The 27,721-nt window shown below is 43.8% G+C and overlaps 10 protein-coding genes across 10 annotated transcripts; 4 read left to right on the top strand and 6 right to left on the bottom strand.

The window, feature by feature from the left end:
* Positions 1-1,205: 1,205 nt before the first annotated feature.
* O0I10_000752 (uncharacterized protein) lies at positions 1,206-3,650 on the bottom strand (the record flags this gene model as incomplete). Its single annotated transcript, XM_058480858.1, has 13 exons — positions 1,206-1,456; positions 1,524-1,712; positions 1,780-1,849; positions 1,913-2,079; positions 2,145-2,285; positions 2,345-2,578; positions 2,670-2,762; positions 2,829-2,962; positions 3,024-3,055; positions 3,119-3,138; positions 3,207-3,242; positions 3,317-3,382; positions 3,446-3,650. The coding sequence occupies 13 exons, from the start codon at positions 3,648-3,650 to the stop codon at positions 1,206-1,208; spliced, it is 1,638 nt and encodes a 545-aa protein (XP_058348422.1).
* A 2,903-nt stretch (positions 3,651-6,553) lies between these two features.
* Positions 6,554-8,678, top strand: O0I10_000751 (uncharacterized protein; the record flags this gene model as incomplete). Its single annotated transcript, XM_058480857.1, has 9 exons — positions 6,554-6,565; positions 6,644-6,745; positions 6,823-6,988; positions 7,053-7,158; positions 7,218-7,325; positions 7,387-7,479; positions 7,638-7,910; positions 7,967-8,197; positions 8,279-8,678. 9 exons carry the CDS (start codon positions 6,554-6,556, stop codon positions 8,676-8,678), a joined length of 1,491 nt encoding a protein of 496 aa, XP_058348421.1.
* Positions 8,679-10,053: 1,375 nt separating this feature from the next.
* Positions 10,054-12,514, top strand: O0I10_000750 (uncharacterized protein; the record flags this gene model as incomplete). Its single annotated transcript, XM_058480856.1, has 4 exons — positions 10,054-10,544; positions 10,624-10,712; positions 10,796-10,866; positions 11,030-12,514. The coding sequence occupies 4 exons, from the start codon at positions 10,054-10,056 to the stop codon at positions 12,512-12,514; spliced, it is 2,136 nt and encodes a 711-aa protein (XP_058348420.1).
* A 657-nt stretch (positions 12,515-13,171) lies between these two features.
* On the top strand, positions 13,172-15,089 carry O0I10_000749 (uncharacterized protein; the record flags this gene model as incomplete). The annotated part of the gene is made up of 3 exons (XM_058480855.1): positions 13,172-13,385; positions 13,453-13,902; positions 13,969-15,089. The coding sequence occupies 3 exons, from the start codon at positions 13,172-13,174 to the stop codon at positions 15,087-15,089; spliced, it is 1,785 nt and encodes a 594-aa protein (XP_058348419.1).
* Positions 15,090-15,389: 300 nt separating this feature from the next.
* On the bottom strand, positions 15,390-19,301 carry O0I10_000748 (uncharacterized protein; the record flags this gene model as incomplete). Its single annotated transcript, XM_058480854.1, has 16 exons — positions 15,390-15,858; positions 15,917-16,111; positions 16,170-16,473; positions 16,534-16,898; positions 16,964-17,097; positions 17,160-17,399; positions 17,459-17,568; positions 17,638-17,703; positions 17,766-17,895; positions 17,954-18,118; positions 18,183-18,383; positions 18,452-18,542; positions 18,610-18,689; positions 18,781-18,948; positions 19,006-19,151; positions 19,223-19,301. 16 exons carry the CDS (start codon positions 19,299-19,301, stop codon positions 15,390-15,392), a joined length of 2,943 nt encoding a protein of 980 aa, XP_058348418.1.
* A 395-nt stretch (positions 19,302-19,696) lies between these two features.
* On the bottom strand, positions 19,697-19,996 carry O0I10_000747 (uncharacterized protein; the record flags this gene model as incomplete). The annotated part of the gene is made up of 2 exons (XM_058480853.1): positions 19,697-19,811; positions 19,884-19,996. The coding sequence occupies 2 exons, from the start codon at positions 19,994-19,996 to the stop codon at positions 19,697-19,699; spliced, it is 228 nt and encodes a 75-aa protein (XP_058348417.1).
* Positions 19,997-22,476: 2,480 nt separating this feature from the next.
* On the top strand, positions 22,477-24,072 carry O0I10_000746 (uncharacterized protein; the record flags this gene model as incomplete). The annotated part of the gene is made up of 3 exons (XM_058480852.1): positions 22,477-22,800; positions 22,993-23,365; positions 23,435-24,072. 3 exons carry the CDS (start codon positions 22,477-22,479, stop codon positions 24,070-24,072), a joined length of 1,335 nt encoding a protein of 444 aa, XP_058348416.1.
* A 39-nt stretch (positions 24,073-24,111) lies between these two features.
* On the bottom strand, positions 24,112-25,086 carry O0I10_000745 (uncharacterized protein; the record flags this gene model as incomplete). Its single annotated transcript, XM_058480851.1, has 1 exon — positions 24,112-25,086. The coding sequence occupies one exon, from the start codon at positions 25,084-25,086 to the stop codon at positions 24,112-24,114; it is 975 nt and encodes a 324-aa protein (XP_058348415.1).
* Positions 25,087-25,215: 129 nt separating this feature from the next.
* On the bottom strand, positions 25,216-25,902 carry O0I10_000744 (uncharacterized protein; the record flags this gene model as incomplete). The annotated part of the gene is made up of 1 exon (XM_058480850.1): positions 25,216-25,902. One exon carries the CDS (start codon positions 25,900-25,902, stop codon positions 25,216-25,218), a length of 687 nt encoding a protein of 228 aa, XP_058348414.1.
* A 1,331-nt stretch (positions 25,903-27,233) lies between these two features.
* Positions 27,234-27,649, bottom strand: O0I10_000743 (uncharacterized protein; the record flags this gene model as incomplete). Its single annotated transcript, XM_058480849.1, has 2 exons — positions 27,234-27,353; positions 27,413-27,649. 2 exons carry the CDS (start codon positions 27,647-27,649, stop codon positions 27,234-27,236), a joined length of 357 nt encoding a protein of 118 aa, XP_058348413.1.
* Between the last annotated feature and the right edge of the window lie 72 nt (positions 27,650-27,721).

The following is a 27,721-nucleotide window of genomic DNA, read 5'->3' as shown; positions in this document are numbered from 1 at the left end:
TTTCCCCCATGATCTAAGCAATCTGACATTGACATTTATTCTAAAAGGCATTTCTCTCCTTGTGAGGTTCCAAATCCAGATTCGATTGTGTGGGTAACAAATGTTGGTTGCTGCTGCTGAGCCGAAAACGCAGCACTACTTATTCCAATAAAGGGGGTATATGCGGAGCAGCAGCCTTTTAGTGTTGGTTGTACACACATATGGATAACCATGGCTCCGTCAGCATTTAGCCTGTCATTTGTGCAGATCAATGGGTACACCACAATTGTCACACGGGCTTTTTTTTTGCACCCACACCACCTGACATGTTGCTTCTCAACAGGTTCCAACGTTGGTTCTCGGCTTGTCCTTAAATGTAACATGCGTGATGTGCATGCAGAATTCAGGAATCAGCTACCCTCTCTTGCATAACCTTTCCACAATCCCTTGTCATTTTTGTTGTCTAGTCACTCATAATAGCATAAAGCTCCTTTTTGTTGATCCATTTTAGCAGGTGTATTATCAATCCTTGTTCTTCTCTCTCTTTCAAAAGGCTACAAGTACACACACCCAGCCAAGTGTAAACGAGATTGTTGTTGACATTGGCAACTTGTTTATGCATACCAGCTGATACCTTCGGGCTGGTTTATGATCTACCATGCTTTTTGTTTAGCCCCACACTGCATTATTATTATCTACATCCAATCACCAACGAATCCGAGTCATTATTGATGTATCTTTGGTGTTGAAAAGCAGCGTCGTTTTATTGCTTGTCGCTGACTCACCATATTGAGATCACTGATGGATATAGCCATCCCATCCTAATCAGGGCAACATGTTCCTTGACTTATGCCATCATCCTATGACGCCAAAATGTAGCTACTAAACACGAGCCTATCCTAAGTATAAAGCAAACGGAGGCCGTTACCCCGCATTTCAAAAGATGTCTACACCCACTTTTTGAACGTGCACGGTAGCACAATTGGAATGACAGCTACACTCACGATTCAGGTACCGCTTCTTGTTAATACCCAAAGCGCGCATACACCTCAATGTTGGTGCCTATGGTGGGTTGCTTGTTGTTGTATATAAATTACTCTGAATCTCTTTTATTGTTATAATTATTTTATACACGAATAATATGAATAGGTTTATACATGAAGGAAAAGGCAATGTACAAAAAGGCGTATCATCATGTTTAAGAACAACCTTGATGGCGTGGTCGATTACTGCTTATCTTCAGTGTGCTGCTTGTCGTGGTGTTCAGCATGTTCTACATGCGCCTTCTCCACTTGAATGTCATTGTCACTTGTTGATGGCTTGATTTTTTCCTCAATAACAGGTGTTCGTGCGCCTGATGATTCACCATGCTCCTGGCGATATACCTCGACGTCATCGCTACCAAGGGCATTACCATGCTCATCTTCAACAAGGTTGGCCATGAAGTCCTTATTACGTTCTTCCTTGCCCACGATAGCTATTCCATAGTTGTTAACATCATAGCATGTTTACCATTACCAACACCTTAAGAAATTGGGACTTACCACATATCAATAAACCAGCACAGACGCAAGCGAGGAAAATGGCCTGTGTATATGCATAATCGGGTACAGGTTCACCATCACGTAACAAAAGACTGCCATCTGGATTGCGCATGGGGTATCTTTCACCAATTGTTGCTTGGATTTGACTGCTTGCAGCGCTGATCAAATTACCAAGTTGATAGGCAAGACCTGTATAGCCGTCATCCTTGATAAGTATACCCACTCGTATCCATTACCCATCTAATTTTGAATATACCTGGCATCAATGCTCTGAAAGCTGGCGGAGACAATTCGTTGATATGAGCGGGAATAACACCCCATCCTCCCTAAAGATGTAAATGTCAGCCATGTACATACAAGGAGCAGAGCTATGTAGGCCATTGCCATACCTGGACAAAGAATTGCAGCATGAATGATCCGGCTTGTACACCCTGAATGTTGGGGCCATACACCCAAAGCGGAATAAATGCACCAGCACCAATGCAGCTGATGATGATACATAGCTTACGACCAAAGTAGCTCGAATAAAATCCTATCAATGTACCACCCACAATGGCTTTTGAATGTGCAAATGGCTTGTTAACAATGCTATCCCCTCCATTAAAAGACATCCCCATTTACCTCCAATGTTGTAGATTACGCTGGTAACGGTTTGCTGAGTCGTGGTGTAGCCAAGTTGCTTGATAAGGAAAGTGGGATAAAGATCCTGCGATCCATGGCTGAAGAAGTTGAAGAACGCCAATAGGATGACCATGTAAATGACTAAAGTCACCCATATGCATGAGTATTCCCATTCAATGATATCCTATTCCCTACTTTACCTCTGAGGTAATGGTTCTTGATCATGTACCAGATATCCTTGAAGAATGAGCGATTCATCACCTTGCGTGCTTCCTTGGTTTTTTCAAAGGTATCGGATTCTGGGACCCAAAAACGGATAAAGACACCAACCAAGCTGAAAGCACTGCCGGCCCAAAAGAGGATACGCCATGAAGAACCCGTGATTTGAACTGCATAGTTGACGAGCGTAGCCAAAAGATAGCCACAAGCATACCCTAAATGTCAGGGGGGAAAAAGAAATTCATAAGGAGACTGCTGCATAAACGCCCACCATCATCAGCCATTCTCCAAAAATATAGGTCCTACCTTCTTGATAGATGCCTGAATACAAACCACGTGCTTCAATAGGCAGGGTCTCCAGTGCCAAACTAGCACCCAATCCCCATTCTCCTCCCATTGCTTCATAAACAAGCTTTTTGGTAAGCCGTTGTTCAAGTGCTAACGTTTTTCAAAAATTCGATTTACCTATACCAAAGACGGCTCGCAATCCAATGAAGGTAGCCAAATTCGGAGCAAAACCACTCGCCAAATTGATGACAGAGAACAGCACAATATCGATAATCAGCAACCATTTACGTCCCCACTTGTCGGCAGCCAAACTATATCCATAGCGGTCAGCTGCTATGTCTACATGGTGCATTGCATGTTCGGAGAACTTACCCAAAAAGCAAGGCACCGATGGATCGAAGCATCTACAAGTTTTAAGGAGAAAGCATGAGCATCTTGCATAATCCTACATGGATGTCCATTCTTACAAGTGTTGTGGTAATGGCAGCTAGACAACATCGTATGAGCATTCTCACGTCATTAAATCTGTGAAAGGCTGCATTTATGTGTACTTACATGTCACATCAGAAACCTGCACGCCAAAGTCTTCGGCTATATGACGGCAATTCAACAATCATCTTAATCGCCAATCCATTTTACAACATAGCCACTATCATGTTCCTTACCAATATAGGTAGCCGACAACGACACACAAAAGAAATCGTATGCATCACAAAGCCATCCCAAGAAAGCTTTTAGGGTGGTGTTAGAGAATCCATATCAGCTTCATGATATAGATCAGAAAGCATACATACCAGCAAGGAATGTCAACCGTTGACGAGTGTTTAGCATAGTGAGCTGCTTCCATAGGTTGGGTGGTCGACCCACAGGTTTGACAAAGATAGTACCAAAGGTCTCTTTAAAGTGCTTTTTGAGTTTTCTAGACCACTTGCCCTCTTCGTTTGGAATAGCCACCGCATTGCGTTGGTCTGTAGTATCTTCAGGTGATGATGATGCCATGTTGAGCAGCGAGCAACGAAGGGAAAAAAGCGTAATAAAAAGGCCCGTTGCTGTACAAGTGCAGACTAAACTCTAATGATACTACCAAGCCCTTTTATATATAAGCGAGATGCTCTGGGAGGCTTGTTTTTGATCCAAAGCCAAATGCATGGACCGCAATTAAGATTTGCCACATTTATCCACGGAATACCGGTGGCCTGTGGAATAGATCGGATCGCTAAGCGGAGCTTTTGATCCCTTACTTGGTGATATTCACTACTTCAACTTGCAGAAGAGAATGTCCCAAAACAAGTAAAAATGCTTTTCCCGCCTTTGGTGAAACAAAGATTGACCCCAATCTCACACGCTGGCCCGCTTATCAGCACATTCCAATTGGATCAAATCTTCCCCGCATTTCATCTTTTAGAATGGTGTCGTTCACACCATGATGTACAAAGTAAAAAGTAAACCCGGTGTGTATGTGTGTATGGCAACGGGTCGTCTCATCATTGACGAAGAAGGGGATGAAAGACTCCAACATGCTGCAAATGCTTCCCCTGCATTTATCATTATCATCAGATTACCCATTCCAGCCAATGATAGAATCCATGTGTCAGCCTTTTGCATGCGTGTGTGTGAAAAACATGATCCTTTGTTGGTGTCATCCATCAACCGAGACGATTGGGTTGTTTTCCCAGGCCCATAGATCGAATAAAGTTTTACTCTTTTCGGTGTACCCCGATGCTTGACAATGCCCAATACAACAATGATGATGCCTATGTTTTGAATCACTCGACACACGAAGCATCTTCTTTAATGGATAATGTTTGCCGGGACATTCCATCATAGCGCATGATGCTTTGGATACCAAATCAGGATGATACCATGCCAAACTTTCATTGTTTGATCTCTCGGAGGTGTCCCCGCCCTACTACTCTTGCGGATCAAGAATTGAATTGAAATGACCGAATTCACCGGTTGCGTGTTTGTACGTGTGTGCCCATTTTTGTGATCCCTCGGACGCGGACGTTCGGTTATCTATTTATCCTACTAGTAAAAGCACCAAATCGCTCTTTGCAAGCATTGGTCCAAACCGCAATCGTATTACTGAAAGATGGAAAAGAAAGAAAAAAAAGGATCATGTGCTGGAAACAACGAGCTTAATGTGTATACGTGTTTTGTACATAGCAATGTACTGAGCAACCTACATGCATAGGTTCTGTGCTGCAAAACATACAGCCGCTTACAAATATGCTTACCACTGCTGTGGCTATTGTCACGCGAAAAAGTGGGTTACACGATGCATTGGTCCACTCGTTTTTGCCACCCCCTTTCTTGCCACTCTTAGGGGAGGAACAGCTTTCCAAGCAATGTTTAGACCTTGGACAAAGTCAAACCTATCACCAGTTAGTCTTTGTATCACGCCATCCCAAGGATATGAATGATATTGAGAAGCGTCATTCTCATTACGTGGGAACCTGAACAAAAGATTTGTGCCATGTCAACGATCGATTGTTACCATCAAAAGCATTCTATCATGGGCACATGCTTCAATATGCGGTTGATTTCTTCCTTTTGTGTATAGTGCCAATCTTTTGCTTGACGCATTCAATCCACTGATCCGCAATGATACGTTACCCAGGTTATTGCATCATTACCTAATACAATGAAAACGTGGAGAATGGCTCCTCTTGACATCTTTGTGGTGGATGGTGCAGCACACATATCATTATTATTAACTTCCATATCATTCACGAACATGGTATTGATGTCGTTGCGATGACTTGATGTCTCGTTATTGCCATGGCAACCATTTCATCATGGGCCAAATCCTTTATTCAGTAAAGCAATCCTTCCGCACGTGAAGTATGTTGTGGCACGACAATGATTCAAGGAGGATTCGTATACAGGATAATAGGCTGTACTTTGTTCCTGGGTATTTGTAATAAGTGAGATGTTTTTGGCATTTTCCATCATGGAATAACAGGAACGTATGATTACCCACCAAACAGCCAAGATTAGTTAAATAGGTTGGATGATATCTCGTTGACCCAAGGTTGCTCAACCAAATCAGCTCGGATCAAGAAAGGTGAATGATGGAATTATTGGGCTAGAGCAGGTGAATCATTCACATGTATTGGTTTGGTCAACAATTGTGAATGGGAGGAAGGTTATTAGCTGGCAATTTATGAACCCGTAAATCACATCGATGATCTTGGGATGGCTCATCTTGACTTGGTCAGAAGACGCTCTTGGATTCGCCGAGCGCAATGTTAGAACCCATGTACCATTTGTATGCGTGTGTGTATTAACGATGACTTTTGTGTGCTTCAACGGTTGTTCTCTCGATACCTTGATATGAATCAATCGACACACACATAAAGCGTCTCTTTTATTGGGTAACATTACTTGTGCTTTGTACACAAGACAACACGTTTATGATACCTCGGCGCTCTTGTGGATCAAGGGTTGGATTGAAATGGGGTAAAACTTTCATCAACAACAAGATGTTTTGATGTCGAATCGTCTATTAGCATTGCCATGACATGATGCCTCTTATTGTCAAAATAGCTCTCCTATGATGAAGCCATGTCTTTTATTACCAGAGCTTCCACCGATCGCATGGCAGTAATGATTTCAGGAGGAATGATTCAGGAAACGGGTATAATGATAGCCAATGCTTTGTCATTTGAGATTTGTCATTTGCCATCAACAGAGGAATTGTGATGTTTGATTAGCCAACAGCTATCCAGGATGGATGGATGTCTTTAAAGTGTCCGTGCGCAAGGTGGATAATGGATCTGCAATGTGACGCGCCCTGTATCCAAAACTTGCCATCATCAACGCGAGGCGCGTTTTAGGGACGCGTCGGTTGACTCGCTTTGTTTCAGTCTCTTTTCTGTATTATTGCCCATTCCACCCCCATGAAAGCAAAGGTAACATCACAAGCACACATGCAGAGCCTCTTTCATTGTAATAAGGTATGTTTTACTAAGGACAACTCTTCTAAATAGACCATCGAGATCAATTGGCACGACGGCCTCGCTATTTACTCGGTCGACTATTCATCGGATGGCATTCGGTTCGCTAGTGCTGGTGCAGACACCTCTGTTCGAGTAAGGCAATCGACGTCATGATGGCTTCTCTTTTCTTCCTTCAGCCAACACTCAACATGTATATAAAACGAACCTAGCTGTGGAGCATCAAACGACGTGCAGACAATAGCAAAGACAACAACCATAACAAGACTGGTCTTCCTGTACATATCGAATTTCTCTCAGAGCTCAAGCGACATTCTGGTCCTGTCAACGTGGTTCGATTTTCTCCTTCAGGCGAGTATTTGGCATCTGCAGGAGATGGTAAGCATAATGTTTGCTGCATTGGACGTGACACGAGATAGGAGCTCAATGTTGGCCATGGTAGATTCGTGTGTGATTATCTGGAAACGATCCATTGTTGGTGAATCAGCCTTTGGAAGGGACAATGCTGAATTTGAAAAGGAGTCATGGAGTGTGGTCCATATGTTCCAGTAAGTTCAATGGAGTAGTCGAGAACATGGACTTTTTTTGCTCACGTTTTTCTTCTTAGCGGCCACAATAAGGAGATTTACGATTTGGCATGGTCGCCATGTGGGGAATACATTATCACAGCAAGCATCGATAATACAGCTCGAGTATGGAGTATTGGTGCACGCAAGTATCATTGGATACGTGGAAAGGGAGAAACCCCAAGCTAAAAGGAGAATGCATACAGGCAGTACCATCCACGTGTTTACAGACCACACGCATTATGTCCAAGGAGTAGCATGGGATCCTCTCGGAGAATATGTTGCAACACAAAGCAGCGATAGGTAAAGCTGAATTGGGTGGATGGGGATACACACACACACACACGCACGAGCTGAGCAAGAAGGGAGGGCACCGAGGATGTGTGTTGGCATTGTGTGTGTGTGATGGCATGTGAAAATAGAGTTATTCTTGGGTATTCCTTGTTGACACTTTATTGTAGATCCGTGGCTGTTTACCATTACAAACAGGATTCACAACGACGGCTACATTTTGGAGCGGCAAAACGACATTACAAGATGAACAAGACGGCTGAGAGCACATCCACTCGATTCTATCATGACGAAAATCTTGTCACATTCTTTCGGCGATTATCCTTCAGTCCAGATGGGACGTTCCTGATTACACCTGCAGGAGTAATGACAGCTGGAGCCGAGGATGGGGATAGCAATGTTATGCATTGTGCATTCATATACCCCAGGAATACAATTCGCAAGTAAGGATCTTATAATGACGAAAAAGGCACATTCACAATCTAATTTGTGCGTTTAGGCATCCTATTGCACACACCAGCAATCACAATAAGCCTACCATTGCCGTACGTTGGTCTCGCCACGCCTATCAATTACGACCCACCAAGAAATCAAAGCTCTTCACGCTTCCACATCGATTGTTATATGCCGTTGCCAGCCAAGAAGCCATTTACATTTATGATACCCAACAAAGCAAACCATTGTGTGTCGTCTCTGGCATGCATTTCGCTCCCATCACCGATGTCAGCTGGTAAGTCAATAATGCTGCGACATTATGAGATCGTTATTATTATTTACACGGAGGCATGCATATGCATCTTTTGGGAAATAGGTCGCATGATGGAACGATGTTGGCATTTTCGTCCGCTGATGGATATTGTTCAACGGTCGTATTTGACGAGGAGGAACTCGGGGTCATTGGCAAGTTACCAGCTCGTGAATCGATTACAATGACGACATCCATTGACAATGACATTCCATATGAGCAACATCATCAACAACAACAACATGCAACCGAAAAAGATGTAGTGATGATGGATATCAGCTCACCTCCTCAACCCACACGAGTGGAAAAGCGCGCAGCCATAGCAACGGTGACACCACAAGCGGACAAGACCAAGAAACGGCGAATTGCCCCGACGCTCATCTCATCTTCCCTAACGTCGTCGACAATCTCACCTTCTTCCTCAACCAGTCGAATATTCCCCAATGAAACACAAAATCAAGGTTGACACAACGACTCGCTTTGAATTTGAATTGCGGCAACACAAGAAAACACATGTTCCGTTTTACACATATACTCTTCCCTCTCTTTCTCTCTCGCACGGGCCCAAGAATAAGTAGCTTAGCTAAATACAGAAAGCGGAACCTATAAATCACCTTGCACATCATGTCCAGATTGTTAATGCAACCAGCGTTGTGGATATCTCGACAATAGTAAAAGTGGGATAAGAACGGCTAAGGATCAAGGAGATGGTGGGGGAAAGGGTAGGGTTTTTGGGTCATTTGCAGATGAACTGCATGTGTGTGTATATATGATATCGACATGGTTTAAGTATATAGCGGACATTCTCCTATCTGCAACCCTATATTATCATAGAAAGTGTGTGTGCGTGCGTGTGTGTGGTTGTGTGATGAGCGATGGGAAAAATCACAGACATCAGCATGCATACAATAATATACAAACTCATCTCATGATTCACCACCTTTATCCAGAAAATTGGAGTGACATGATGTACGTCTATGTATTATGTGAGTGGATTGCTTCTCCCCAGCAGCAGTGGTGGTGGTGTTGGTGTATTGTACCTTTTTACTCCTGAACACACAAAGCGATCCATCCTTCTTCTATTCCCCTCCCTCTGTATCTCTCCCCCTCCATCAAAATGTGCACATACATATACACACACACACACGCCTCCACGCGTAAATGCGGAGATGTGCGGGCTGTTGTGCATATACACATCATGGAGAAGTATTTGTTTTGCCCATATGTAGATGCATATTAGGTATCATTGACGTGCACACACACCAAAGACGATCGATAATCCATAATGATGGGAACCCCATTATGAAATAATCCCAAGTTAGGGTATGCTACTAGGCTTCCCTTGTCCCATTCGTCCCAACAGGTGAAGAATTTTAAGCCACACGTGTATGGGTGTGTGCAAGAATACGTGAATAAGTGTGGGTGGGTGAATGAGTGTGTGAAAGATCTCTCTCTTTTGTGTTGCCCTTTTCCTCTTTCTTTTCTCCCTCTCTCTCTCTCTCTTTTTTACTCTCTCTCTCTTTCTCCCTTTCTGTCTCTTTTTCTTTTGCTCTCTCTCTCTCTCTCTCTCTCTCTCTCTCTCTCTCTCTCTCGCTCTTGCTTGCTCTTTTCATATTTCTCCTACTGATTCATCTTATCAACATCAACATCATCAACATTGTTATTATTATTACCCTTTTCCCTTCTTGCTTAATTTCCGTCAACAGCAAGTCTGTGTAGTAAGTAAGGGCAATCAGATCAAGGGGTGTTCGCTTCTTGTTATTGACCATTTTCTCTCTCTCCTCCCCCCCCACACAACCCACATAGCTGTGTATTGCCGAAGATTACCGGCTTGTTGTCCAATGGATTATCCTGATTATGCCGCGGACACATCGCCGCACTTTTCTTCCACTATTGCTTCTCCTTCCACTACCACTGCTACTGCGGAGAACAACACCTTTTCGCAACGGTTACGACCCATGAACACCTTTTCCTCATCACCATCTACTTCTCTACAATCGCCGCCATCTAACGACGTCACTTTTCCTACTCAACAACAACAACGCTCTTCAACCTCCTCCTTGGATGCAGAACGCCATTTCCACTTGCTCACCGCGTCTTCCTCCTCTATTGACACAACCCCATTCCACCATCAAGAACCAGCATCCTCTACCACTGAATACTCACGCCATGTACATTTAACACCTCATCCCACGACAGCCATGATGCAGGACTATTGGCACGGGCAAACACCCTTATTGCTCGATAATCCCCTTCATGTCCACGAGCTTGATAATGTGGAGGTCAATCATTCCGAACGCGGTATTGCGGGTTTTGTGTCAAAATTATATCAGTAAGTCAATGGATGGATGGGTCCTCTTGTATGTGTATGTATGTATGTATGTATGTATGTATTCATCATTGTAAAATAGGAGCCTTCAAGCCCCTGACAACGAACAAAAGTACGCACGTTGGTGCAAACACGATGGCAAAGACATGTTTATTATCGAGTGTATTCCAAGTATGTATCCAACGCCTCCTTTTAAAACCCATATCTTCCTTCCACAATGGATCAAAACCTTATTATTATTACTCTCCCTATAGAATTCACTGAAGTCGTACTTCCTCGATTGTTCAAGCATTGCAAGTTTGCCTCCTTTGTACGTCAACTCAACGTAAGTACATGATCCCCTCCCCATCATAGTCTCCCTCTCTCTCTCCCTCTCTCTCTCTCTCTCTCTCTATCCATCTACCCATCTATCTACCTATCCAGAAATTCCCTTTTCCTTCCCCCTTTTGTATCATTGTATTTTAGATCTGACAGTGGAAGGAAAATAGATTTATGGGTTTCAACGTGATACGGACGCTCGCAAGACCAAAGATACTCGGGATAAAGAATCTTGTCGTTGGTATCATCCTTATTTTCGCCCTGGTAGACGTGATCTATTTCACCTGATTCGGCGCAAGGCCGCTCGTTATCCTCGTCGAAAGCGTGTCAAAGTTGAGGAAGATCCAGAAACCATTGTCAACGTGGGCGACGATTCGGATACTGAAATGATGAATGATAAATATCGTTGCAGATCATCCTCCGTTTCTTCTGCTGCTATCTCTCAACCTCAACAAGACAACAATAGCAACAATCCTATGGATGATATGGGTGCAAATATGACTACTACTCAAGCAAGTTCATCGTCATCTTCTTCAGTCATGGGTCAACAACAAACAACAACCCCACAACAACCACCACCTCCATCACAGCAACAACAACAACAACCCACTGTTGCACATCCACCACCACCTCATCCAGCACCACCAGCATCATCAATAACCCCTCATACGACTACTACAACAACTACAAACAGCAATGATGTTGTCATGGGTGGATCAGCAGGTGCTCCACCACCACCACCACCGCAATTACAGGATCAGTCGCCAACGGCAACCACGACGGCAACGGGGGGAGCTGTTACGGTGATGGCAGGTACCCCACCCACTTGTATTATCCCCACAACCAACAATGATATGACACGTCGTGAACGAGATATGCAAAGTCAAATTATCAAGATTACTCGAGGATACCATCAATTGGCAGCACAAATTAAGCATGCATATGAGATCATTGAAGTCCAAGGACGACGTATCCAAGTATTAGAGACCGAGCTTGTTCGAAATCAGCAATTACAAGAACGACAACGATCAACTGATATGAGCTATTTGGGTCATGGCAACAGCAACAATAATAATAATGGAGGAGGAGGAGGAGATCATCATCATGGACCATCGACGACAGCGGATGCGAGTAATACCTTCACCAATCATGCTTCTTCACCCAATGGCAATACCACGGATTTGTATACCCAATTATTTCCTCATCCAGGCGTACGGATAAAACCAGAAATGACGACACCTTACGACAATATGCTTTTACCACCTTCGGATGAATGGGTATACCATGCTGAGCAATTCTCATCGCCATCATCAGCTACACCGGATCGTTCTAATGCTGCTACAATTGCTGCTGCTGCCGCTGTAGCTGCTGCCGCTGCGAATAATAATGGTGCTCCTCCCCCTACGCAAGATCATGCAACAACAACAACACCTACTCATGGGGATATGACAACTTTTGGTCTTGCTGCAGCCGCTGCCGCTGCCGCTGCCGCTGCTGCTAAATATCCACCTACTGCTGCTACCACCCATCATCATCATCCTCAGCACCACCACCATCACCATCCGCATCCAGATCAAGCACAACAACAACAACAACAACAACACCATCCGCATCATTCTCATCATCATCAAATACAACAACATCGTCCCATGTAATGCTTTCCTTTTTCTTTTGCAATCACTCGTTTTTTCCTTTCTTTCTTGCACGATCGTTTCTCTTTCTTTCCATCTTTTTTTGTTTCCTTGTCCCCCTTTCCTTTCTCTCTTACGCACACAATCACTCACTCACACACAATCACGCACGCACATTACTTTTTTTTCTTTTTCCCGTACACACGCACACACACACACCATCTTCTACTTTTTTTGCTTCATTCTAGTAGGTAGAATAAAAACAAGGCTGTATTCTAAGTAACGTTTTTGATCTAAGCATAATATGACTGTCTCCTTGTCCACGTGCGTCGTGCCCCATTGTTGTATTCAATAAGGAAGCCCCCGCGTAGCTTTTTAACTTGAGATCTTATTCACCGACATGACAACCTGGGTGGCGTAACTTACCACTATATCGATCGAGATCACAGCATGTTTTTTCCCCGCATCATAGCCACTCTAGCCAATCATTGTACCCATCCATGCATGAACAAACAAAAGGCACCGCAAAGGGCAATTTCCCTAAATGAAAAAAAAGTAGTTTCTATTTGTTGATTCCACATCGTGGCGCGTAAAAACAATGAGCATATGTTTTTGATTTGAAAATGACAGGTTTCAATTGTTGTCTCTCTTTTTGTCTCTTTTCTCCCAATCTTTGAGACAATGGCGTGTTTCAATCTATTTGAACTAGGTATCAGCGGATTGAATCAAGAAGAAGCCGGTGTTGGTGGTGCTGGTAACGATGGTCCCATTGCTCTCAAGGAACCTGATCCTCTCGAAAGCCATCATCATGACACCACCACCGCCACCACGGGTGGTACAACAACCGATGATAGTAATAATATCACTTCGAATAGCACCAACACGCTTGCATTTGGTAATTTTGACTACATTCTCAATGATGACGACCCTACCATCCATTAACATGTATTACACAATGATAGAGGACTACTTTGCAGAAGACATGCTTATGGCACCGCCAGCACGTCGTGTCATTCAATGGCATCCACAGCAAGGCTCATCCGATGACATGTTATCAGTGACACTCGAGCAAAAAATGACACGTGTACCACCCACCATGAAATTGATGTTTGGCATGACAACGGTTGAGACGACGCAACAACAACAATGGGTACCTTCTTCATTCGAGGATAACGATGGTGAACCTCGCTTATGGATCACTTTGTGTGCACGTGTACCTCCACCCTCTGCATCCATGCAGCAATTAGATGCAGGACAAGTGCCGTTGTCGATTGCCATTTATGATGACAATGACAATCATCAACAGCCGCAACAATGGGCATTTGGTACATTTACGTATCTTGTCAAGGATTCGAGCCCCACAAGTACCACGAGTGCTACAGCAGCCAACAACTCATCATCGGGATTTGCTGGTAATGCTTGTAATTGCATTTGCATTCTCGATCCTTTATGCAATGCTAACATACACATTGTCATAGATAATTATCAATTGCTGCAGCTACTTGCACCTTACTCTCAAGAAATGCCTACGCCACCACATACACCCGCATCTGTCACGAATGCTGGTGGTGCTCATGGTACGAACAACAACGCCTATCATCATCCTATGCAACAACAACAATATCACCCCACCACCAATGCAATGTCATTACATCAAGGTATGCCACCTGCCACGCCATCCTCTTCATCGTCGTCATCCTCTACAACCAGTCATCATTACTACTACACGACACAATCCATTGCTGGTGTATTGAACAAAGCCCATTTGCGTATTTGTGGTGAATTGAATGAAATGACAACCAATTGGACACCTCAAGAGTGGGCAGCAGGTCGTCGCTTGGTTCAATTTACACGGCGTGCTGATGGGGAAACTCTGGATGGTCATACACAAATTGCATGCTCTTTTAAACCAATGGATCAACAAGAACATCATCAACAACGCATGCGAGAAAATATGGCAGCGGCAGCAGCAGCGGCTGCTGTGGCTGCTGCTGCTGCTGCTGCAGGACAGCAACAACATCATCAAGGTCTTGGGCAAGGCTATCCAACCACCACTACTACTGCACCACCACCACATCCACCTCCCTACCACCACCAACAGAATGGTGGTAATGGAAACAATACATCCTTGGTGGTATCATGCATTTATTGGCGTGATCGAAACGATTACTTTATCACATCGGTCGATTGTATTTATTTATTGGAAGGACTCATTGGGGTGCAATTCACTGTTGAAGAAAAGAATCGTATTCGTCGTAACCTGGAAGGCTTCCGGCCATTGACCGTATCCAAATGCAAACCCGATTGTGCCGAATTCTTCAAGCTGATTATGGGCTTTCCACATCCTAAACCACGTAATATCGAAAAGGATGTCAAGGTGTTTTCTTGGAAGACATTGCCACATGCATTGAGGAAAATCATTCGCAAGTATACGCCAAGTTATAGCAGTACCAACGCTTCAGCAAACGGTCTCGGACATCATTCCACTGCCACCTGTATGCCATCCACTACTACAACAAATGCTGGTGGTCCTCAACGACATCAACATCATCATCATTACACCCATCATCCTACATCTTCCAGCATGGGATATATGTAAAAAGTGTCACTTCAAGATCCATCTCTATATATATTTCAGCCAACTTCGTGTAGCTATTTATTCTTTCAAATCATGCAAGAGGTTTCTTTTTGAATGGTGCTGTGTATGTGTGTGAGACTGTGTGTGTAATTGGTGATAGTGGTGATAGTGTTGTTATTGGTAGTGGTAGTGGTGGATGGGGGATGTTATAAGTGAGTGAATGGGTAAGGTGATTGGGGGGAAGGGACAAGAATCAAAACAAGGGTAGAAAATGCCTACAAGGCTACAAGAAGAAGAAAATAAAAGATAACTTGGGTCCTTCTAGAGTTGCGACATGGGGACACCTGCAGCTTCAAAATACTTTGGCAAAAATTGGTTTGCTTCTGCTGGCATCACCGACTTGATCAATGAACGCTTCTCGGGTGACATGGATACGAGCTGTTGTACCAGGTAAATGTGGCTAGGGGGCAATGATGCTGCTACATTGTCACGCACAGGTGCTGCTGTTGAGAGTCTAGCATAGGCTGTTTGGTATCCTCCTTCCTCGGAAATATCCAATGTGTAAAATTCGTCTGGTCCATCATCAGTGGTTGTAGGAGGTAATTCAAGCATGGCAAGCAATGCAGTAAAGATCTTGGGCCATACGTCATTCAAATAGCCTTGTTGCAGCAATAAATCACTCCGGGTCAACAAACGAACGATACCAGCAGCACATGTCTTGTAATCAATTGGGTCACGTAATGCGTTGAGATCGGGTGTCACAAAAATAGTAATGACTTGACCAAAGAGACTATGCATATAGCGTTAGGTATTGTTCACATAGATACATCACATCCTCATCCACTTACCCAGGCTGCATTGAATCAAATACACGAATCAAGGTATCAGGACCACCAAGTTTGTCAAGGAGACAGAACAAACAAATCCACAATGTAAAGTTGCGAGTAAACTTGTCATAAATGATGCGATCACCCTTTTTCTTGGTTTGGAGACGAGTAAGCACCGAGGTAACAAGAGCTGGAAGATACTGCGCAAGAAGCTCGCTATATAATAAAAGGTAAGTAACAAATCATAAGCGATCACATCCACTTGTCAACTTACAATGGCACAGTCTTAATGACAGCATTCAACAAGGTCAAGGCGTATTGGTCGTTTTGACGCGAATTGATGAGCTTTTGTTGGAAGATACCAAGGATAGGTTCAAGCTTGTTGTTGGATACAATGGTGTTGATGCCCTTGTTCAAGTAAGCTTCAAGCAAACGGACCAAAGCAGGGATGTTGCCTTGCTCCCAGAGCGGTGGGTTCAATAAAGGATTCAACAAGCTCACATATGCCTCAGTCAAATCTTGCTTCTTGTGATGCTCCAACAATTGTGCGAGCAATTGGAACACGTAGGGGGTGAATTCTATCATTACCCAATTAAATCAACCATCCACAAATGCCATCCCAATGTTGTTTTTCTTACCTTGTACATCCTGATCCAAAATGGTTTGGAAGGGACCAAACAGCATGTTTTCAAACTCGGTAACAGCACCATCTGAAATAGGACAAATGAAACGGATCAAGGCACCAATGCTTTCAAAAATGTAATGGTTGAAGCGAGGGTTGCTTGGGTTGGCCGATATAATGCCCAAAATGCTGGTAAGCTTGCCCATGATCACATTGACGTAAGGCACCATATCCTGACGGCAAGTAATAATAACACGCATCACAGCACGCATCAAATAATCGTTCTCGGAAAGCTTTTGGGGTGTCTCGCCTTGTTCAATGAGTCGGAAAAGCTGCGACAACAAGTTCTCAGCGTAGGGTGCAATATCAGCAGCAGAGAAGCTGTAAAAAACATTGTATGAATACCCTGCAATGAACAATCCATCCATGTCCCCTCATCAACTTACATCATGATCTTTTCCTTGCGCAAGAACAAGATACGCTCAATGGCAATAGCCGAGTAGGTGTACACCACATAGTTGTTGGATTCCAAGTGCTTGACAAGGAGAGGGAAAACAGTCAACAGTTGGTCTTTGGTAAGCTACAATGATGATAACCATGTTAGCGATACATGCATTTCGCTCAAAACACCATCATGCTTACTTGGCTACGGAAAGTGTACAAGTACTTGATAGCATCCACTTTGAGAATAGGCACACCGGCGTTGACATCGGTTTGCAAATCGGCCAAAATGTTCTTGGTAAAGAAATCAACGACATCCACAAGCTGATTGGTTTGGGTGACACCAAGTTGCATGGTGGAGGTACGCGATGCAATGGCGACGAGCAAAAAGATGGCAGTATTCTTGGCTTTCCAGTTGCCTTGAGGATTGGTATTGTATTCCTGGACGACAAAAACAGATGAGTCATGCATGATACTCCCATCCCAACCTATGATCCTACCTGCAAGTAATAGCCAATGTATTGCGACATGATGGCGGTAGTGTCTCTCTCATAACGCTCCATCAAACCTCGAATGAAATCAGCAGCAGCACGACGACGTGTATCCGTATCTAATACAATCCAATGTCACATCTCCTGTACACCTCGATACACATTGATCCATGACATGAGTGATTTACCTGATCCTTCCAAGTCACGACGAATATACTCGATAGGGTTGTCTTCGAAAAGTTCCTCATCCACCTCTATATGTAATTTCTTTGGTCAGCTTTCCTTGACAACATTCGCCATAAACTTTGATACGTACCACGCATAGGGATGTTCTTTAAAGCAATACGCTCACACATTTGCTTGAATGTATCACCGGATCCCAACACACCAGCTGTGCGTTCGTTCTTGACCATGCTTGTCAACAATGACAATCCTTTGCAAACAAGCTATCATCATACATTAGCCTTCGGTCATCTCTTGATGACATGCCGTTGAGGGACTTACAGTATCATGCTTGGGTTCGGGACCAAGGTTGGCAAGCAGCTCGACGACAATGGAGAAAAAGTCGACCAATTGGGGAAAGTCTTCCTCATACTTTTGAGTATAAAGCTCTAGCACTTCGCAAATGCTTGTCTTGATCTTTTCTAGGGCACCTGCTTCCTCTTCATCCTATTTTTCAACAGCATGAGCCATGTCGATCGTCCATGGACAGCCACCGTCACCATATACATACCCCAGTGTCCAAAAGCTGATTGTGATACACAAGATAGTACTTGAAGAATTCCATGAACTGAGGCATGTTATCCTCGAAAAACTCGGGAAGATCCTGGCAATTCAAATCGTAAAAGATCTTGATCAAGAGAATCAAGGATTGAGACAAAGGACCAAGGGCAGCTCGATTGTTTTCATTTTCACGCATCAACTTGTCGGTAATCTAGAGATGTCACACACATACAGGATGAGTACTTCATCGCTACGCATTCAATAAAACCACTCCTTTACCTGAAGCAATTGTCGATAAGGCTCACAGAAAAGTTCCAGAACATATTTGATATCCGAAAACAATGAATTTGATTCAAACTGGGATCGCCATCTAAACACACACACACACACATGAGTACATCCATGATGGTTGTATTGGGGGCATGTAGGAGCTTTACCTCTTGAAGATAGAATGAGCAATTTGTAGGATACCATTGTTGACTCTGTAATCGGTCGGGCTGAGACGACTAATCAATTGCTGTAAAACAATGAACACACATACACGTGTTCCATGCATGAGTTGATATGGATCGAAAGCTACACACACACCCACCCAAAAAGGAACTTACTGGAAGCAGATCCTGCCACTGCTCTGGGAAATCGGACGCAGCCATGATAGATAAGGCGTCGCTGATCTGGAGCTGGATCTTGTCAGGCACACTGATTAGGATCTGGACAATATCGGTCTTGATCGCAAGACGGTCTTGGGGTGCAATCTTGTTGGCTTGTTCATTGTCCTAGTTTGCTATGGGTGTAAATAGCGTGTACATGTGCTGCATCGCGTAGCGACTTACGGGCACCCAGTGACGCTTGATGTAGTTTTTAAAGTAGAGCGATCCAGCAAATCGAAGCACCATTTCGACGTTGTTGTCGTTGATCAACTTGAGTAGCAAGATAGGGAAGCCTTGTTGGACCTCGACCTCGGCAAGTTGACGCTCGGCTATATCAAGTCAATCGCTGTTAAAAGACGACCGGTGTGTGGGTTGTCAATGGGACAAGAAGACAACGTACCATTCTTTTGCGTGGTTGGATTCAAGGTCTGTTGGAGGTATTGTTGAAGCGCACTATACGCCTGATCGTTCATTTCCATGGTAGGTTGCAAACAACGAGAGCGAATGGGTTATGCAGGTGTGAGTAGAGAAGAAAGAAAAGTGTGTGGTGCGCGTCGAAAGGAGAAAATGCACTGCGTGCTTATACAGTCCGATTCGCGATGTTGTTCATTGTGCTACATGCACCCACCCATCACCTTAAAGAATGAATACCACTTTCCACTTGTAGTAAACCATGAATGTTATTGGAAAATAAAGTTGATAATGAAACTCGTAACAAAGAATCATGGATGAATGGGTGTGTGGATGTGAGTGTGAGTGTGAGTGTGTATACATAAAAGATGCGACTAAGACTAAAAAGAAGAGGAGGAAGAAGAGGATGCTGTTTTTAACAACTACTACTATGATGGATGATGATATAAATGTATCGCCAACTTCACATGACTCGGCATGCACACTCGCCCACGGGTTCTGCAAATGGATCTGGATTGCGATTACCCCACACTGATGGCACCATCATATCAGGATTTGTTTGGCAATAATCAATCAGCCTTTACAACAATGAACATCATCATAAATGAGCATGCAATCAAAAGAATGAACATGAAAACAAAGACACATACGACCGACTTGCTTCCGATACCGGAATACGTTGGATTTCAAGCTGCTCCTTTAGTTTATCGTTTAATTCAAGGATCTTTCGTAGTTTTGCTTCTGATACAGTTTGTCGGACCATCTTGTTGAGAGCGAGAGGAAGGGATTCGATATGAGAAAAAGAGAGAAAGAGAAGGAAAAGGATGAAGGGGTAACTTTTGGTTGACGCGTGTGTGCATGTATATGTTGGATTAAGGAGACATGTCCCGAAAAGGAATACAAGATAGCAAGGAACGGGAAAAGGGGGTCAAGTCTTTTGCAAAGTGTACACACACACACACACAAAGAAGCACACAAGGAGAGTCAAAATGGATGTGGTTGACGATCCATGCTAAAGGGGGGATGGGCTTAATTCATGCGTATTTCATTTACAGTGCGGCCACATGCATCATGATTCTTTTGTTTATCTTGGAATACAAGTGTCACAGTTGTCATCTCCTCAATACACCCAGTCAAGTTAATTGGTAATTGGAATGTCTCGCCGCGCCTGTCACAGCAATTTTTGTATTCTCCAAGGTGGGTTGATTGATCTATCACAAGCAACTCATGCGGCCAGGATAGCATCATGGGTTGCTTCAAATTGTGGCATGATGACTAGTTGTAGTGTCATCCTTAGATGGGCCCATGGTTGCAGCTGTATCCCTCTTCATTTACAGCCTCGGTTATTAACATGCCCGCTTATGTAACATCAGCCAGGGCCATAGTTGGCAATGATACGCAAATTGTTGCTATGCAACAGCTACCCATGGTAAGCAAAAGCAACTTTAAACACTCACCAAACAAGCAATGTTGCTAGTACTTTATCCCGTAGCATCATCTTCGTCAAGCTGCTTACACCAACAAGACATGACACCATCATGGTGCGTACATAGCAAAGTATGAATAATGTTGCATCGAGGTTTCAATAGTCATGCCGCTGCAGGATGGCACGGACTATGATGGGGGAGGGATACGAGCTTGTAATAGCAGGAGTATGTACGTCGTCGTGTGTGTTCATGGTCTGTCAAATGTTGCATTGACGCCTGTGGTGTAACGTATATCATCATCACCGTGCACTGGGAATCTTTTGCTGCTAGTGGTGCTTGGCACAAAGGAGGAATACTCAACGTAGGTACATACGATTTATTGAACGATGATGCTAACGGTGAGCATAAAGCTAGATTGAAACTTGGGGCACGTGAATTGCTATGAAACTAGTATCACGACAACTTGCTCCTTTTCTTCTTCCAGGATTTATTTAACACGTTCTTTTTTCGCATATATCCCCTTTCCCCCTTCCATAGACACGATGCAGCTTCGGATAATAAATCAACCATATGGCATTAGATGCATGCTTCAAGTGCGTGTAGGTTGCCATGGCTACCTTCGATTATCATCAAACGTCCGCTGTGCTGCATTTTTTTTGTACATCTACATCATCACTGCTGATCTCATATGGCGCAATAAAAGACCTACCTCTAGAAAGATGTTTGTTTTACGGGACATTCTCATTTGGCATAAGCGATACATAAATGCATAGCAACAAACAATCCCCAAGTACGTATTCAATTTTACATGGAGCGCTTCAACAGAGAGCAAGTACGTATATTAGCACACATTGTGTTCCGAGCAAGCCTTTACTGGTGCATTGGCCGAGTTGCCTTTGGCATTGAACACATGTAATTTGGATGATCATTAAGGATACTTTGACGCTTTGATTATAGTTACCATTGTTATGTGGCATCCCACAATACGTTATAAAGGCTTTGGACGCTGATTGATTATACAAAGGAGAGATGTATTGTATACAGCGCATCGCCCTGTGCTTGAGGGATGAGTCGAGTGATGTTACTTGAGCTGTATACCCCTTTTTCATCATTACATTTCATTAGTTGTCTATGTGGAGTATGTATATGTATGTGCTAGGGAAAAAAGTGCCGGGTCAATCTTACAGTAAGAGTCATCCACACAACGCATGTATCATTCGAATTATTTACGAACCCTTTTTCATTTCCCTTATAAGCGATGTTTGATGCGAGTCTATGCCAAGTGATAATCCCGTTCTTCTCCTTGCGGAAAACTCAAGAGAAAATACTCTTGAGCGGACCAATTGCTAATACACTCCCAAGGTATTGTATGGACATAGCGTATTTGCACTTTTCGAGGGGACGATGACAATGATTGCTATAGGAGAATGAGGCACGGCAGGTGCATAAACTCTAAAACCAAGGCGATACAGTAGTATGAAGAACATAGACACGTGCTGTGTTGCTATTAGATTTACTCTACACATCTTGCATTTGAGCTTGTTCGCGTTGTGTATCTATGGGAGGATTAAGCAGCATTCCAAGCTAAATAAGTTTACATCAACAATCCAATAAGATGAACTAGATGCAAGTACATCAAGACATTTGGGAATAAACAGCGAGACCGAAAGGGGGGATAGAGTGGGATGAAAAAGGGAGCTGATAGCCATGGCTGACTATTTTTGGTTACGGGAGGTCCTCACAAAGTGCCCTTCTTTTTTTCTTTTTGCCGTTGACCTTTTTATTATCTTTTTCTCTTTCTTGCTTTATTTTCTCGATGAAGATGTCTCTTCGCAGCATTTTGGATCCGCTCCTGTCGGGTTCATCTCCAAACGAAGGTGCTAGCGATACACCACCACCTCCACCTAGCGCAGACGCGCATGCATCCTCATCATCAGGAAGCAGCAACAACAATAATAATTCACCACCAAGCCATCCTGATCCACAACCATCATCACAACCTGCTTCACCTCCACCTCATGAACCATCCACAAATCAACCATCACCATCGAGCAACCCATCACCTTCGTCAGCTCCTGCACCTGCACCATCACCATCCAACGATAGCAACAACAACAACAACAGTGGTAAATCACAAAATGTATGTATTTAAGAGATGATGGACACGAGAAATGAGTCAAGGGATGAGTGTGTGTGTGTAAAAGAAAGAAGATTTTTGATTGGGGATATGCACGACAAGGAAGGGGGTTGAGCGTATAGAAGTATTGGCATGTTGATTAATCTCCACCATCATTCCCCTGTGTGTCATGTGTGTGTGTGTACTTTAATGCAGACCCAACAAGAAGACAATAAAACCGCATCAGGCCCCTCACCTACTTCAAACAAAGACAAAGATTCCCAACAACCCACCCCATCCGCAACTTCAAGTAACAATAACAACCATCCTTCATCACCATCACCATCGAGTGACAAGCAACATCATGACAAACCTGCAAGCAAGACTATCACCTCCTCCAGTGCTACGCATATTGTTGGTGTTACCACGTCCGCTGACGGCAAAGTCCATACTTTTACATCGACTTCTTATACCCCCTTTGCAACTACGATCGCCGATGATTCTCATGATGCTAGCAAAGACCAAAGAAATTCATCTGCAGCCATTGCAGGTGGTGTTATTGGTGGTACCGTATTGGCTGCTTTACTTGGTGAGTGTTGATCTATCACAAAACCCGTTACATTCGGATTACTTATGATATGATATGATGATTGTACAGGGCTTTTGGCATTTGTACTTGTGAGAAGGAAAAGAAAAGCACGTCAAAATAATGCTCAAGGAGGCAACAAGGATATGGATGAACTTATGCATTATCGTTCACCGGTACCAACAAGTGCTACAGCTACACCTGTCATGAGCGAAACGCCACGTCCATTTGTTCCAAACCCATACGAGCATCAACAGCAGGATCCCTATTACCAACAACCACAACAACAGCAGCAGTATTACTATTCAACAGCACCACAGCAACAAGATCCACAAGGATACGCCTATGATACGAGTGGCTATGGTGATAATAGAATGCTTACAGCTGCATACATGGTCGATCAGCAACCGCCACCAGTTCAAGATGGCACAACAGCTACCACAACACCATGCTCGGTATATCGTACACCTTCTTATAACTATCAACAACAACAGCAGCAGCAGCAACAACAACATTACATGGCTACTGCTCCTCCTCAGCCAGGTGACTATTCTCATCCTAGTGATTATGGTGCTGCTGTTGCTGTACCACCACAACCACCTGCCAACAATTACTATCAACCTTATCCACCCCATCCTGATCTTCAACAACAACAAGCTTATTACACGCCGCATCTTATGCATACGGATGTACCACATTCAAAAGACTAAAAAGCATCTCTCTATTCTATTGTGTTGTTGCATCTATTACTAATAAAGTTGTTCTCGCATCCATCGAATCATTACAACGGCTAGACAAAGACACAAGATGAAATGTTGATGGGAGGTATCCACAGAGGGTGATGCGCCACTGAATACGCCAATTTGGCCGAGATGACCAATCTTGCCTAAATCACTACCAGGAGGAAGTGAAGGATATCCAGAAGTGGTGGCTGCAGTGGGTGGTTCATTTTGAGCGGCATGACGGCCTGGTGGTTGATTAGGTCTTGGAGGAAGATCATGCACATCGGGAACATGATTAATGTCTCCTGGCGTAGTGGGATTTTTACCGACACCCGGTGGTGGTGGTTGTGGTGATGCAGGGTGATGCGGATCATTTTTGCCACCTGCTGGAGGTTTATTAGGTGCTGGCTTTTTACCCCCAGGAGGTGGATGTGGTGGAGGTGTATGGTTTGCTTTATGCTTGTCCGTTGTTGTGGTTGGTTTCTTATCATGATGATGAGGATCATTTGTAGTCGTTGTATGTGTTGTGGGACCAGCTTGTGCACCAACATCAGGTTGTTCATGATCACTTGTAGTTGATGATGATGAAGAAGGACCATCCTCAGTACCTATATGAGATTGATCTTGTTGTTGATCCTTTATGGCTGAAGGAGGAGAAGGGCCATCCTTTGGATCTATATCAGAATGTTCATGATGTTGAGGAGGGCCATCTTCGTGACGAGGAGGACCTTCTTCGTGGTGTGGAGGACCTTCTTCATGATGGGGAGGGCCTCCTTCATGATGGGGAGGACCTTCTTCGTGATGTGGAGGACCTTCTTCGTGATGTGGAGGACCTTCTTCATGATGATGATCCTTTGCTGTTGAAGGAGGACCCTCTTGTGTACCAGGATCATGATGATGACGATGATGTTCTTTTGTAGTTGTTTCAGGAGGAGGTGGTTCTTGTTGTGGAGGACCAGCTTGTGCACCCACTTGAGGTGGATCTTCTCTAAAGCCTTTCATCCATGGGGGTAAAATATCACCGAATCCAACCATCTCGAACACAAAGAGAACAAGAGACAACTTTCTTTTCTCGGTCACTTTTTACATCCTCTCTTGTTTCTTCCAGTCAGTTCCGTTTTCAATCTCTTTTTATTTATTGTTACCATCGCTACCACTACTACTACTGTTGCCATGACTACTATTGTTGTTGTCATCCCGAAAGTATTTCATGCGATTCTCTAGCATCCGTTCTACAGCCCGCTGATTGCCAAATAATTGAGCTTCGGTACGTGCTCGTTCTAAGTCTTGACTTGTGCGTAAATGATGCCTGTCAGCGGCACTGATAAATGATGAATGTGATCCCAAGATGTGTGCAAAATGTGCTACTCCAACGACTAGTGCCAGCCCAGCCACGATGGAAAAGAAGGTGCGATTGCTCATATAGCGAGGCTTCTCATGTGAAGACCAGGGTCCACCCTTGTATCGTATATCATCTTGTGCTGCCCAATATGCATTTGTGTACGACGCTGGTCGTTGTCCTGGAGTCGATGCCCAAGGGTCTCCCCATGAAGTCGAAGAAGGAACAGCAACATCCCATCCCAATCCAGTGCGCATGTACATTGACCTCTTGCCAGGATCCGATAATAGCTCATACGCTCGTACCACTTGTCTGAATTCTTCTACATCGCCTGTCGGCTTGTCTGGATGCAATGTCTTGGCGAGTTCATAATAGCGTTTCTTCACGTCAGCTGTTGATGCATTCTCGGATAAAGACAAGACTTGAAATGGGGTCCTTTTGTTGGGTGAATGAGGAATGGCAGAATAAAACCTCGGCATAACCGATTATCACAATGGAAAAGCGGGCTTCGTATATGTATTTCTACCCTCACTGAAACACTTTTGAGTTGTGTGTTACTCAATTTTGGTGTCATTGACTCTCCTTGACTACATAATCCATCTAGTTGGCATGTTAGAAATCACCCTTGTTTATGTAATTGAGAATAAAGGATCAATCCTCCTTTGGGCAACTCATTTCGTTGCATTGCTATGTTGATCCCAATGTGTGTTTAACCAGCATTCTTTGCCATATAACGCTTGATTGTCATCATGCATGAGTCCCACGACGGTGTCAATTCTTTATGTCTAAGATCTATCTCCAGTATCAAGCATCATTAGCACCATTACTCACGTGACAATTTCCCTGAAAGACTTCTTCCATAGTAATTAAAGTGGTGAAACCACATACAAATGCACACAAGAGCATCATTTGAAATGCTGGTTCCGGTGACATGTAGCTCGTATCTTTCAATGAAGAGTCTCCAATGGTTTATTGGTATTCGGAACAAGCGGCGTAGTAAGATGTCCTAAACGCATTCGCATGCAAAGGACTTCCAGACATTACAAACGGGCACTTTCAAGCACTATTGATAGCATCCAAAATTCTCTGAGGCTACTAATTGCGTTTTCCAAGTGAAGGGTGTTCCTTCAAACAACTTGACCATGGCGATCTTTATCCATTTGTGCAACCTGTCAATCCTGTGTAACCATCATCTAGACCCCGATTTCACCCAAGGATATACCCCACATATGGATCATGTTTAACCCAAGCTTACTGGGAGATTGCATGCCTTTTTCCAGCGATTTTTGATCATCTTCGTCTAATCATTAGGGACATTAAGGATCTTAGGCCTTGCTAAATGAAGCATTGTATATCTTTGAACACGCTTTCCATGTGCAAACAGTTCCCATTCCATGATCCAAGCCAACAATCTCAAATACAAAGCAAACATTATCACCGAATCCCACCACATCATATAACATACGTGACAAAAGATGATGTATTGAATCATAGCTTTCACTAATCAATGCTCACTATAGAATCCTGCCTGTAGCCTTTCCACATAGGTGATACTTGCATACAAGAATTGCGGTTCGAAAGCGCTATCACCAGCTTCTGTATCGTACGCCTTGGTGTGAAAGAGCATTCGGGGAAACATGTCATAATGCGTGGACTCATTCTGACGAGCGTATCCGATAACTTCAAAGTGCTGACAAAGGACGGCAGTGGAGATTCATATCCCAATACTATCTCTGAACGTGGCCTGAAAGCATTCACGAGTCGTTGTTGAAGGATGAGGGTATAGATTGATCCATCTCGTATTGTCGTCTTAGTTGTGGCGAAAGAACTTCATTCCCATCCAATTCCATACGATAAAGTAGATCCATACAATAGCAGTAATAGGGAAAAGCAAACAATAATACTCGTCATGTTTGATCCAATCCAGTAGCTACAATCCATGCGTCCAATATCAATCACGTGTATCCCCAATTCATATATACAACTTGCCTTGATATTCGTATCAGGAACGTATTTACTGCCAATGATAGCATACATGAGTACGGTGAACGTGATGGCAGTGATTGCAATAAGAGCGTAACCCCAAAGATAGGTTGTATCCGGAATGGTCTCGGGAAGATGTGCCATGGTGCGTCGAGCATAAATGGGATGGTGCGTATTGTTGCCATAATAGCTTGATGCTGCTCGTGGCAACAGGATCGATTTCGAAGGTCGTCGTCGATGCATCGAGCTGTGGGAATTGGGGCTGTTGGGTATAGAGGCGCGCGTGTGTGTTTGTGTGGGTGTAGGGAGTTCGAA

The sequence above is a fragment of the Lichtheimia ornata genome (genome assembly GCF_029851405.1).
Source record: "Lichtheimia ornata isolate CBS 291.66 chromosome Unknown scaffold00002, whole genome shotgun sequence".
Taxonomy (NCBI): Eukaryota; Fungi; Mucoromycota; class Mucoromycetes; order Mucorales; family Lichtheimiaceae; genus Lichtheimia; species Lichtheimia ornata.
This window is presented reverse-complemented; position numbering and strand designations above follow the sequence as displayed.